We start from the raw sequence: 13,126 nt of genomic DNA, 5'->3' as shown, positions 1-13,126 counted from the left end.
GTCAGGTGATGAGAGGGGTTGAACAGTAGTATAGAAAAGAAGTCCAATTTAAAGTAAAGGTCCAATTTTGCTCCACAGGTTGACACAGACAAGAAAAAGATTAATTCCAACCCCAGGTTTGTATGATATTCTTTCAATCATGAAAGGATGAACAATCCCTCACAAGTGTCTTCCCAAAGTACAGATACTGGAAGGTTTGGGTTTTTAATTCCTACCTCTGCAATTTACTATCTTGTACCAATTTCCCAAAATAGAACTAGTATGTGGGCTCTTCCCAGCCTTCTCTCTTCAGTTCTCTCTTCTTCTCCTAACTACCTGTAGCCATGTGGGCTTCTGAAAGAAACATGAACCTGGTCTTCAATTACAATTAATATTTTTTAATTACATGCAGAAAGATCAGCATGAATTATTGTTCCTAATTATCAATATAGCAAGTCTAATGGCATACAATGAGTGCATAATAAATTTAAAATTATTACACCACACAAGCTGACAATACTTTCTAGAGAGCTGTATAGTCAGTTCTGTGCCATGGTTCTAGCCACACAGAGATTGTGAGCAAATACTAACAGGCTTTCAATATGTATGCACACCTGCTACTATAGAATAAGCTATTGCAAAACTCTGTTTGGGCTCAATCTTGAACTCATAAGGTATCAAGTGATTTTAGTAGCCATTTGCACCATTGCGGGCAAAACTCCAACCCTTTCCATTATTAAGGGGTTGTGCTTTGTGGGGCAAAGGGATTTGGTTTCCAAATGCAGATGTTATGGCTCCCATATTGGCAGGGTCAGAGAAAAGGCACTCCCTCATTTCCGGAATGTTTGGTGGTAGTAAGCAATCCTGTGGCTGGAATACTGTGCCATTAGCAGGAACAGAAGGGTTCACTAACTGTACACCTTCTGAGGTCACTGGGATCAAGCAGAAGTAGGGTGACAATGGTACAGGAATTGCACTTTCAATTTAAAGAAGAAACAAAGGAAGAAGTTGTGTCACCACTGAGAAAAAAATGCAGCTATCAATTAATCCAGTGTATCTCCAGAATATTCATTAAGTTTATAAACACATGTAATTTTTATTATATTTGTTTCAATATTTGAATTGCATTTGAGGCCATATATACAATTCAGATAAAGCAAGAGCAGATATACAACCTCTTGCCCATCTCTTTCACAATGATTTCTAAGTCAGAGTTACGAAAATTGATGCAGAAGTAAAATTCTACAGGTAAAGGCTGCTCAAAGACAATTTTTGGGTTTAGATTTAATTGAAATCCAACCACTTAATATTTAAATACAAGAGTGCAACCAAAAACATCCACAGAAGGTAACAGCAACAAATACCTTTTCCCCATCCTGTGCATTCAACTATTGTTACATACCTCAACAAGCACTTGGTATTTGCCCTGGCTCTGGGAGCAGGTTGAGCAAGCCACTAAAACTCCCTGGCATATAACTAAGTCACAGCTCACAGTATCCAACACAGACTTTATCTTCCCACTCCATCTGCTCTAAAGAGAGCCCCCGGTAACTGCCCCATGGTAACTGTCAGCAAAGAGGAAGTATTTGCTTTGTTCTGATGGCAGGCTCTTCACAATCACACAAAAACAAACAAACAAACAAAAAGCCAAACCAAAAAAATTATCTGCCAGGAAGAAAGGGCTTATTCTGGATACATGAAATGAGAACACTAGGCACAGGTAGCTAAATCTCTAGACAGCTCTCCTAAGACAGAGAACAAAGTCTGGAACTCCTGTCAAGCACGTCTGCTGAAGATAAAGCATGAAGACGGATATAGATAGCTACAGTATCAGCATTTCTCATCTAGAAGAGATTATTTAGTCAATTTATGAGATTTTCTAAGGTAAAAAGAAAATACAGTTATTACCAATGCTTACAAATACAACTGTGTGCAAAGAGTCCTACAGCACAACTAAAGCCTCCCTCAAGTACAGCAAGTGCACACAATGAGCCCAGGAAAATGAAGACTCCCTAGCAAAGTGCTGTGAAATGAAAGTAAATACAAAAAACTCTATGTAACATTATCTTCCCACCCTCCTCACTCACCATACCACTACCTTGTCTCAAGAGCAGAGCACTTATAACTACAGTAAGGACCACAGTCTTCCTATTTCCTGCCTGGAAGGATCTGCAACCATGGATTCTATTTTAAACACATTTAAACTTCCCTTCTTCCTCCAAATATCAAAGTAGTTACAAGCCATTTTTAGTGAATTTGTTACTGTCAGCTGCCTGGTCCATTGCTGCCACATCCATCTTCATTTGATGAATAACCCTCATCCTGAGGGCACACAGAGCAGCATACTTCTGAGCCTCTCCCCCTTTTTGTGCTGCCACTGCTTAGGAAATTTTTCACTTCCCTTCCACAAATCCATCTTCTTCACATTAACATACTTACTAAGTGAGCAGGAAGCTCTTGCAATATGGCCCAAACAAATTTATTGAAAAAAGCAATTGTTTGGGGTTTTCCTTAGTGTTTTTTTCACACATCTTTCTCCATAATCTGCGCTAAAGGGAAAATAAAAAGGTTTAGACAATGAAAACCCCATTCCTCAGGAGAAAGGCTCTGCAGATACCCCCAGAACTTAACAGGATAAACAAAAAAGCTCCCTGATCCCAAACTGAAATAGAGATGACTATATGCACAGTTCACTCTTATTTTCTGCATCAGAACTGAGACCTTAACAACTTAACAAATCTCACATCACAGTTAACCCAGTATAACCATGAGATAGCAGACTCTCCTCAACTTAATAGCAAGTTACAGAAGCCGTAATACTTCTCCAACATATTGCTACAAAACCATGTAAATTACAAGGGCTTCCCTAAAAGTCTGTAATCAGATTTACTTGTATCCATGTCAGCTCTCTGATCTGAAGACAAAGGAAGCAAGGGTAGACTTCAGTAGTCTGGTATGCAGCTTTCACCTGCCAGCAGGCAAACATCTGAAGTCTCCACTAAGCCTTTAAATGAATTTTGAGGTCACTTCCACAGCACTGATTCAGACACTCTGATGAGCATACACAGCAGGATTACATCACAATAGATGACTGAAATAATTAGATAGTGTTGTTTCCAACATTGAATGCCTCTAAGGGGCCGAGTTAACATTTATATATCACATAGCAGTGAAACTGGATCTCTTGCATCTAAAATGTAACACCTCCCTTTTTCTGGGTTATAGCTTCTATCGGGATAATTCCCAGAAAGATATGACTACATTACACACTGCTGGAGAAACAGGTGATAACTCCTTTCCACTTCATACTGGGGTATTTAGAGGTACAAATTTTATTCACAAAGTATTTGCACTCTGTCAAAATATGATGGGGAAAAAAAAATCATTTCCATAAGGAACAGAGACATTTGTAGCTTACTCAAGCTTTACAAAGTACTTGGGGCCGGTATGTCAGAAGTGTCCAAATATTCTCTGAAACTATAAAAATATTTTGTTGGACCAGTTTCAGCAATGCCAGTATTTCAAAGTGAAAGTGCTCAGCTTTTCACAAAAAATAATTCTGAATAAATAAGATGACCTTTATTAGTTACTAGTCATTTGCTGGCTTTATTTCACACAATGAAATCTTTATCAAAATCAGAAGAAATGTTTCAAAATTCATCTACAATCAAGTTCTAATCTCTTTGTCCATAAAGAACTGATCAGCTTGGCTTCAAAATCCCATTCAGTTTTCCCCTTAAACTGGTAAATTTCTTCAATGTCCACTCCATCCTTTGTAACACAAAACGATAACATTATAAAGATACAACACCTGTATTTAAGTCAGTTCAGTCTTTAATGAATTACTGTGTCTGAAATGAAACTGCACAATAGTAATATACTCCATCCTGTGCACTTCTGAGAGACACAACAAGTGCAGTGTCATCAGCATCTCTGGTGAAAAAATCCATTCCCCTTGTTTATCACAGCACAAAGTTAAGAAAGACTTAAGAATTGTACGAATTCAGGGAACACAAATATGAATAGCCAAGAAAAAAATCATTAAACCATAAACTGGAATATTTTTTCTGTTCTACATCTCTGAATATTGGTCCATCATCTCATAACTAAAGTGTAATAAACTGTATGCACTCTCCCAAAGCATTTCTAAAAGTCTCAAGATAGAATTAGACACTGAGTAACAGGAATTGGTTGTTTAATTTTTAATGTGAAGTTATTCACTGAGACAGTCCTTTAAAACCAAGGACTCTATTGTTAAACACAGCTGATTTATCAAATAAATTCTCTAATTGTCACCATTTCAAATTAACACTAAAATCTTTGTCTCTGCTTTTCTCAAAGTGTACAGAGCAGCTATTTTCTTAGATGGTTATCATCCAAATTTTGAATAACTGGTGCTTACTAGAAATAAATAAAATCAATTCTCTGTGAAAAACAGCTTATTCAAGAAAAATAATTATAAATAAAGAAAAAAAATTCAGGAGCAGCACAAAATGTACACTGCAAGCAGCAGGCCTGTAGTGCTTCCTTCTTCTGCATTGAAGTATTCTGCCGCTTGACACAAAATATTTCTGATTACTTGTTTGCATTTACACTGTATTCTAGAAGAGGAAGGAATGGTAGGTAATATTCAGATTGAAAAGATGTTTCTTCATCTTCTGGCATCACTCCTTCCTCAAATTATTTTTAACTATACACTTACTATTTATTATTATACAATTTCACATTCCTCAAGAAATTATGACGTGAAAAAAAGACCATTTGACTGGCAGCCACCTGATTATTTCACAGTTCTTTTAAGAACTGGAAGTTAGCAATGAAAACACCGTCTCAAACCCTGGAGTGCAGACATGATAATCACTATAAATTTCACCACAAAGGTAAATATGCCCTACACAAGTGAGGTGTAATGCCACCGCTACAAGTTACCTGATGTTTCTTCAGGTTTCCATTTTCCAGCTCTTTTGTAGATCTGCTGGCATACAAGAGGAACAATCCCTGCCAGTCATATGGATACAGCACTGCAATGGGCCTCACCTAAAGCCACTCCAAGCAAGCAAAGAAAAAAGGAAAGATGCCTATCGGCTTTATATGAGACCTTCAATCTTAAAAATGAAAAATCAGTTTGCAGCATGTTCACAGATGTTTTCTTTCAGTCTTTCCTTCCCAGAAAATACATGACTCAGGCTTTACACCATTAAACACTTTGTATCTTATCCTCCATGTACTTGGTAACCTCAGAGCAAGAAAAAATTTCATGTCACAGAAGTATGAAAAAACTATGTTTTAGTCAAAGTTTAATAACAATTCAATCTTCCTCCATATGATTAATATATTCTAGAATTTGTTACGATAGTCACATTTACATTTTATCACAATTTATATTCAAACCCGAAGAGCAAAAGAAGCCATACTTGTAAATGCAAAGCTATCCAAAAACCTGCTCTGCTCAAGATTACATGTGGGGGAAAGAAGTGCTGATTAGATCTTTTAGTCAAAAAAGTCTTTATTTGATAGAAATGCCTTCCTAAGATAGAATGGCCTTCCTCACCATAACAACCTGCAAAGCAAATAACCAACATCCTTGGAAAACAGATCATTCCACTTCACTGTGAAATGCGTTTTAAATAAGAAACAAAAACGACAGTCGCAAAAGTACTGGGCAGAGGATGAACTTTACCTAATGTAGTCATAAATGTAGGAAGTTGCTTTTCATGAACAATAATTAGTACTCCCACTGAGGTAAATGCACATAATTGCTTATTTTGCAAAGACACATGTTCATGCAGTGGTATTCATTACTGGCAACTAAGTATGGGTCTGTCCTCTGATTTCCAGATGCTGATGAGAGCACTTCATGCACTGCCACATCACTCCCGGTGTAAAAAGCCTTAGGTTAAGATTTACCACCTTTTCAAAACAGCCAGTCTCAACTCCAAATGTTAAATTACACATTGAGCAAATGCTAAGAAAGTTACATGATGGCAGCCACTTAAATGATGTTCACACTCTTGTGAAGAGCTCAGCTTTAAGTGAACACAATCTGTCATACAGACTGAGGTTTTCCAGGCCTTCCACAGATGCTGGTGTGTAGCCCCTCATCCTCATCTTTAGCAACACTCAACAGTTGCATCTTCTTATGCTTGTTTTACACAACGTGCAGTCGGCTCCAATATAGAAGCTGTCACCTCTGTCAGACTGCACTTTATCCAAGATGCTGCTGGAAGTCTGGGCAACACAGCAGTGGGGAGCAAAGCCTACATTTTAGCAATACCAAATGCCACCTTAGCACGTGCTCACAGCCAGCTCATCATTCAACACCTCTATCAAAGTGAGGACACCACAACGTTATTAGTATGACTGAGAAAATATAGAAAGGGACAACTTTAAGAAAGGTACATGCACTCAGCCAATGGCTTATTCAACTACTTGAGCTCTTTGCTGGGGAATCTGGCCCCTTGACTGCATAATATCAAGAACTGAAGACACTGAAGGCAGCAGATGTCAAAGCTACCACCAGACATGGAAATTCATAAGCGTCTTTCTCCCTCCATATGACCTGAACTTTCCAGATGGGTAGTATTTTATATGCAAGGTTTTGGTCCGTCTTCTGCACTTATTCTTTTATGAAGGAAGTTTTATTTCCCTTGCTAATCCTACCACTTAGGAAAACAGTTGTTCCTGCTCCCACAACAAGTACTTTGTGTTGCAGGATCCACCCGAGTATTTGGGAATCAGTCAAGCTTGATGAAAAGCTCACAGTTCCAACAGCAATACTACAAAAATACCCCACTGAAAGCTATCCAACACTGGGACTTCTTGCAAAGCTATGATGAAATGTTCAGTGACAGTCTATCATGTTTTTGTGCAATTACTGTGTAAGCAGATGGTCTTTTTTTTTTTTTTCCCCTTCAAATTCTAGTAGTTTCAGTGCAATACAAATATCAAACTCTAGTTCCTGGTAAGAGTGTATTCAGATTTATCTTTTTTATCTCTTCCTGTCCACTCTTCCACCTCTTCTAGCCAACCACATTTGGACACTCATCTTGTTTCCATCTATTTCCTCAATGCTTGATGAGCCTCAGGAGAAGCAGGATTGCTCTTATCAGCCAAAGAGCCACACAGGTCCATACACATATCAGCACTTACCATGAACCAAGTGAACACAAAGTGCCTCGCACAAACAGGAACCTCACCCGATTTTGAAGTATTTTACTAAAAATACCATGCAAAAATGAAAATAAACTAATGGATGTTATCAAAACCTGATGAAGAGATTCAGTTTAAATATTGGTCCTTCAGCATCAGAGTAAACTTCATCTTAGCAGCTAAGAAACTACCTGAATCATCACTCTAAAGTGTGTGGTTCAACAGGTAGACTGAGGGAGCAACAAGTTGGGAGAAAGGGGAGAGGAACAGGAAAAAAAGCCCCCCCCCCAAAAAAACCCATACCAAAGATGTAACCCTCTGGACCTCCTGGGCTTCTATGAACTGCTCAAAATGTCCCAGAATACTTAAGTGTATTTTCAGAAACACTCTGTGGAAGCAGTTGTGCCATGTTGCCACAGCTGAATATTTGGCAGTTCAAAATTGGTGGGGTCTTTTTCCTCCTCTCCTGACATTACTAAGGGGAATTGAGTCTATTCTGTCTGCCAGCCTGCATCTGGCTAATTGAATTGTAGTAAATTGACCTTTTGCTTGTGGACTAGAGATGTCAGTAAAGTCAACCAAACTACCTGCAAGGGGTCAGAGCAGACAAAACAGAGGCAGGGAGACAGCCTAGCAAGGCAGACCAAAAGCACCCCTTCTTGGCACACTTGCAGGGAAGGTAACAGCACTTCAGGTTGCTTGGACAACGTGCTCGTAGAAGAAGCTGACAGAGAAGCACTTACAAATCAGCAGTTTTAAATCAACATCCACTTCCAGCCGTGAGCCGCTGAAAATGTGAATACATTGTTTAGTAGCATTGCTACGGACTGCAGAACAGTCTCACTGCAGAGGACACTGGCCTGCCTTATGAAAGACCCCAGAGCAGTGCTTCTGAGCAAGCCCAATTCTTCACAAGGCTTTGATCTATAAATGCAAAGCCCAAAAAGCAGCTGATGTGCACCCAGCACCGCCTCAGAGTTGAATACTTCATCCAACAGCCATAACTCTCCCCAGTTACATGCAGTGATTTTTTTCAAGTAGCTGGTAAATTCTTACTTGCTCACTAAGATATAGGTGGAAAAAAAATCCCTCAACCACACCACTGTACACTGAATTATTTCATTACAATATGATTATTCATTAGTATTACAAGCAAAGAAAGCAACTGTGGAATTGCTCAGAAATGCCTGCAGAATGCCACAGCAATGTTTCACAGAACCACAGAACAGGTAAGGCTGGAAGGGACCACAATGGGTCATCCAACCTCCTGGCTTAAGCAGGGTCATCCTAGAGCACGTAGCACAGGATTGCATCCAGATGGTTCTTGAGTATCTCCAGTGAGGGAGACTCCACGATCACCCTGGACAACTTGTTCCAGTGAGTAGCCACCCAAATGATAGAGAAGTACTTCCTCATGTTCAGGTGAAAATTCCTGTGCATCACTTTCTTCCTGTTGTCTCTTTTCCTATTTCCTTATGCTAAGCTGAGTTTTTTCTCCAAAGGCTGACCAAAAAATCCCTTAAGTGTTTGCTCCCACTTTTCAGATACACAGTACAGCTCTGAGACACAACCACATTCCCACCAGTGCTCCACTGATGATGTGAATGATTAAGCTATCCCGTGAAATGTGGCAGAGCAGCAGCAGTGCAGCAGCCAGACCACCTAGAGCCTGTGCCATATACCCTACCCCACACACTGCTGTGCACAGCACCAAGTTTGCTATCTGTGCTGTAACACCGTCTGCCCAGCAATCACCCACTTCAGTTTAAACTAATAATGGAATATAACTCAATCAAGTTTTCTTTATTGCTGCAGCACTCATTGAATGTCCAAAGCAATCTATTTTTACATGGCATGTTACTCTTCACTGCGTACACCAAAAAATACAGTCAATTTTTATAGCAACACATTTCAGCGCACATTTCCAGGCCTATACAACAGCAAAAGCTGGACACTGTTTGCATCATCTTACTGAGAATGTAATTCCAACATAAGCTCCTATTCAGACATTTAGTCCTTTATTTCCTAGTTGCTTTCAGGAAGGTTAATCACCTTCCAGACGAGCACTTAGCTGGTGAGTTTTCACAGATTATCATCCTTTGGGCTGTGGCAGGAGTTCCTCACACCCACCAAACCACAGAGTTGAGCCTTTGCATAAGAACTTTGGTGCCACTGGTTCAACTCCCTACTGATTTTCCCAGGGTCTCATACAGGTAACGTAACATTGCCACATCTCGTATTCACAAGCAGCTGAAGTTCAACCTGCTGTCATGCAGAGGTGTGACATGAAAAGTAAAGCACGAGCAACCTTATGTCATACCCCAGCAGTCTGTACTCAAATCAGCTGCTTGTGCGTGCCACTACGTGCAGAGCCTCAGACGTGTGTCCTGGAAGTCTTGGCAAATGACACACTCTATCAAACGTGCGTGTGCTCAATCCACAACGCTCTAACTGAGAAAAGGAAAAAGTTATGAAGGCTATAGAATGAAATACATAATTATTTTAAAATTACAGTATTTCAGCATAAAGTTCTCTTCTCTGTGAAGAAGTCTCAGGACTGCTTACTGGGACTCTAACAGCAATGCACAGACCATGTGGGCAGGACTGTATCTTCTGTGACACCCTGTGGGCTGTGGCACCTAAAGGCTGATAATCCACTCAAGGGACGCATAAGATGACTTATGAACTTTCATTTTCGGGAACTATTTCCCATAAGCTTTTCTGGTGTAATGCAATGCACGGTATAGGAAAAGGTAAGAATCTGAGATTAAAAAAACGCAACAATATCACAGTGCTATGCCTGCACCACGTCGGCTCATAAATTACACAGTTTTGCGGTATGTGGTTTTGTTACCTCATACTAGGCATCGTGATAATTATGAGAACCACACCTTGCATCTTGCTGACCTATAATGCTACATTAATATAACGTTACACTCACAATTTAAGCTTCAGTGATTTTTTTCAGGTACTCAGGCAGGCTTATTCCAACTTTAATAAACTGAAATGCATGCTAGCTTCATCGTTTTGTAGCAGCACTGTTTCTTTATACTTCTAGCGAAACACTTAGTCCGCAGGTACTTAAAACTTCTGAATTTTTCCCCCTAGTTTTAAAACTTGGTCTCCTTCAACTAGCTCGTTTTTTGATAACTTAAGCACCGTGTTTTTATTAGCAAAGAGAGAAAGTAGTGAAGACGCAGATGGGAAGCAAGCGGCGCAGCAGCCAAGGCAGCACACCTGCCGGGGCGGGAAGGTGCGGGGAGGCGGCAGTGCCGTGCCCGGCTGCGGACGAGATGCTTTTGCGGGCAGAGCCTGCGCTCCGGCACGCCTGAGGCCCGGCCGGGCGCGGGCAGGCCGGTCCCGCCGGAGGGGGGAGAGGCAAAGTTGGCGCCCGCGGCCGGCCGGGAGCCGCGCCGCCCCCTCCTCCCCTGGGCGCCGCCCGCGCCGCCGAGGGGCGGCCCCGGCGCCCCGGCCCACGCCCCTGCCCGCCGCCCATGAGGCGCCCGCGCCGGGAAGGCACTGACGAGCCATCGCCCCGCCGCGTCCCCGCCCCCGCGGCCCTGGCGGGACGGGCGGCGGACGGGAGCTGGGCGCGGCGGCCGAGCGGGGAGCCCGCAGGTGATGCTCCGGCGCGGCCAGGCCTGGGCTCCGCGGCTCAGGGCAGCGGGTCCCGCCCGGCGCGGCCGCCTTCTTCTCCCTCCCTCCCTCCCTCCCTCCCGCCCGGCCCCGGGGGCTGCGCCGGCCCCGCCGCCGGGCGCTCTCTCCACGCCCACCGCGCCGCCGGCCCCGGGCTCCCGCACGCCGGTGCCTCCGCCGAGAGGCGCCTCCCGCGCTGCGGCGGCCGGAGCGCGACCCGTGCTCCCCGCCACACCTAGCAACAGCGCTGACAGGACGCAGTGGCGGCGGCGGGAGGAGGAGGAGGAGGAGGAGGAAGCGGAATGGCTGCCGCGGCGGCGGCTCCCTCCCTCCCCGGAGCCCTGACAGCAAGCGCCGGGGCGGAAGCAGCAGGCGGCGTGCTGTGCCCGTCCTCCTCCCTCCTCCTCCACCGCCGCCTCCTCCTCCGGGCTCCTGCGCTCCCTCCTGCCAATGCAAACTAACTCCCCCTCGCCAGGGCCGGCGGGCTGCACGCCTCCCCCGCACCCACCCATGCCGCCGCGCCGCACGCCGCCGCCTCCCCAAAGAGCGCTCCACGTCGCCCGCAGGACCTGCTCCTGCCACTCCACGCCCGCCGACCGTCCTCCCCCGGCGGCCGCCGCGCCCCGGCTCCGGCTGCACCTTGTGCCCCCCACCCCGCCCCGCGCCGCCGCCGCCGCACACGCGGCCCCCGCCCGCCCTGCCCTGGCCGCGGCCCCGCGGGCACTCACCGATGTGGTTGTCCTCGATGTGCTCGATGAGCTCTGCCAGGGTTGGGAAGTGGAGCCCGCAGCCCCCGAACCTGCAGGCGTTGGAGAAGAAGGAGGCGGCGGCGATGCCTGTCATGGTGTTACATCGAGATCCCCCTGCGGTGCCTGCTCTGCCAGGGCCGGCGGCGGCAGGGCGGGGAGAGGCGGGGGCAGGGGGGAACGGGACGGAGAGAGAGAGAGAGATGGGGAGCGAGAGAGAGGGTGGGGGTGGGGAGGAGGAGGAGGAGGAGGTGGCGGCGGCGGCGGCGGCAGCAGCAGCAGCAGCAGCAGCGTCGGGAGCGGCGGAGGGGAGGGACGGGCTGGGTGGGGGGAGATGAGGCAGCCGCAGCTGGGAGGAGGGACCAGCGCGGCTCTGTAACAGCTGTGCTGCCCCGGCGGCGCCCCCCGGGGGCGGGAGGAGCAGGGCACCCGCGCCGCCCTCCGCCGCCGGGGGACACCGCGCCGCCTCGTCCGGCCCGCGCGGGGCTGCGGGCGAGCGGGGAGAACTTTCCCCCTCAGCCTTTCGGAGGCAGCGGCGGGGCTGGGGTCTCCTCCTGCGGCCGGCGGGGCCAGGGGAGATGCTCCGGGCTAGTTGCTGGGGCCGGGAAGGTGGCGCCCGCCCCAGGGGGCCCACCCAGCCGCTGGGAGTTGGCTCCGACCGCGGCCGTCACCTCCACCCTCCCGGGGCGGGGAGCGACCAGCCCTCGCCGAGATCGCTAGACTGAGGGGCGGTCGTTCTTTTCCCAAGGGGGCCGAGGCCACCGAACGCAGCCTTCACCTGCTCGGCGCCGAGCCGCAGGCCCCGGGCACCTGCTCGGGGTGCCGGGGTCCCCCCGCCGCCGGCTGGGCTACGGTCGCCCTTCCCCTTGAGCTGCGGGTCACAGATCCCCGTGCCAGATCCTTCCCGGCTTCGCCTCCCGCTGAGGCGAGTCAGGGGTGTGAGACTGCGGCCCTGGGGAGAAAAGTTAAACAGGAGTCGCACACACGTCGCTCCCAAATCCTATTTTGATTTTGTCTCCAGAAAGCTATTCAGCAGAGAGGCTGACTGATTAATTGATTTTAATGAAGGTCTCCCTAGGCTCAAATTCGCAGACAGCTTTATTTAAAATTAAAAGAAAAAAAAAACAGATTGCTTGTCAGGAAGGCTCTCCTTCTCCTCCCCCCCCACCCCCCCCCCCGCACTTCTGTTTTATATTAATATTTTCAATAATTACAAGACTCTAGCATATTGTTAATAATTTTGAACAAAAGTGGGGCTAAAAAAACCCTCAGAATCTGCATGAGACTCTGAATTGTATGGACATAAGTGGTTCCACTGATCCTGCTGACAGATTACAATCCCAAACTGTTATCTCTGTAAAATCAAGCATGTGCACAAGAGTAAGCCTAACCCTTGTAACCTGTATTGCAGGTAAGGATGTTCCTAGCATTGCTTTGGAAGCCAAAGAATAGCAAATCCTAGAAATGCAGTAGGTTAGAAATGGTTAGCAAATGAAAAAATGAATGTCTGCTTATTTGCTAGAAGGACAAAATCTCTTAGAGCTAGTTCCTGGTGTCCTGTATACCAGAAAACCAATCATTTGTGTTGAGAATAAAAGCTTTATATTGCCATTTAT

General features: G+C 45.7%; 1 protein-coding gene across 2 annotated transcripts in view; it reads right to left on the bottom strand.

Moving 5' to 3' along the window:
• JAZF1 (JAZF zinc finger 1) overlaps positions 1 to 11,799 on the bottom strand; it is a 185,882-nt gene extending 174,083 nt beyond the window's left edge. The window contains exon 1 of one of the 2 annotated variants that reach the window (XM_005518914.2): positions 11,493 to 11,799. In XM_005518914.2, the coding sequence (XP_005518971.1) occupies positions 11,493 to 11,607 (115 nt within the window). In that variant the 5' untranslated portion in view covers positions 11,608 to 11,799. Of the gene's footprint in view, positions 1 to 10,999; positions 11,277 to 11,492 lie in introns of those variants that run through there. The other variant, XM_088066577.1, reaches the window with a different exon arrangement.
• Positions 11,800 to 13,126: the final 1,327 nt, after the last annotated feature.

This window comes from Pseudopodoces humilis, chromosome 1, assembly GCF_049639895.1.
Source record: "Pseudopodoces humilis isolate 2021_Gansu_Grassland_sample_001 chromosome 1, ASM4963989v1, whole genome shotgun sequence".
In the NCBI taxonomy this organism is placed as follows: domain Eukaryota; kingdom Metazoa; phylum Chordata; class Aves; order Passeriformes; family Paridae; genus Pseudopodoces; species Pseudopodoces humilis.
The sequence above is the reverse complement of the archived record's forward strand: the minus strand, read 5'-3'. Positions and strand labels throughout refer to the sequence as shown.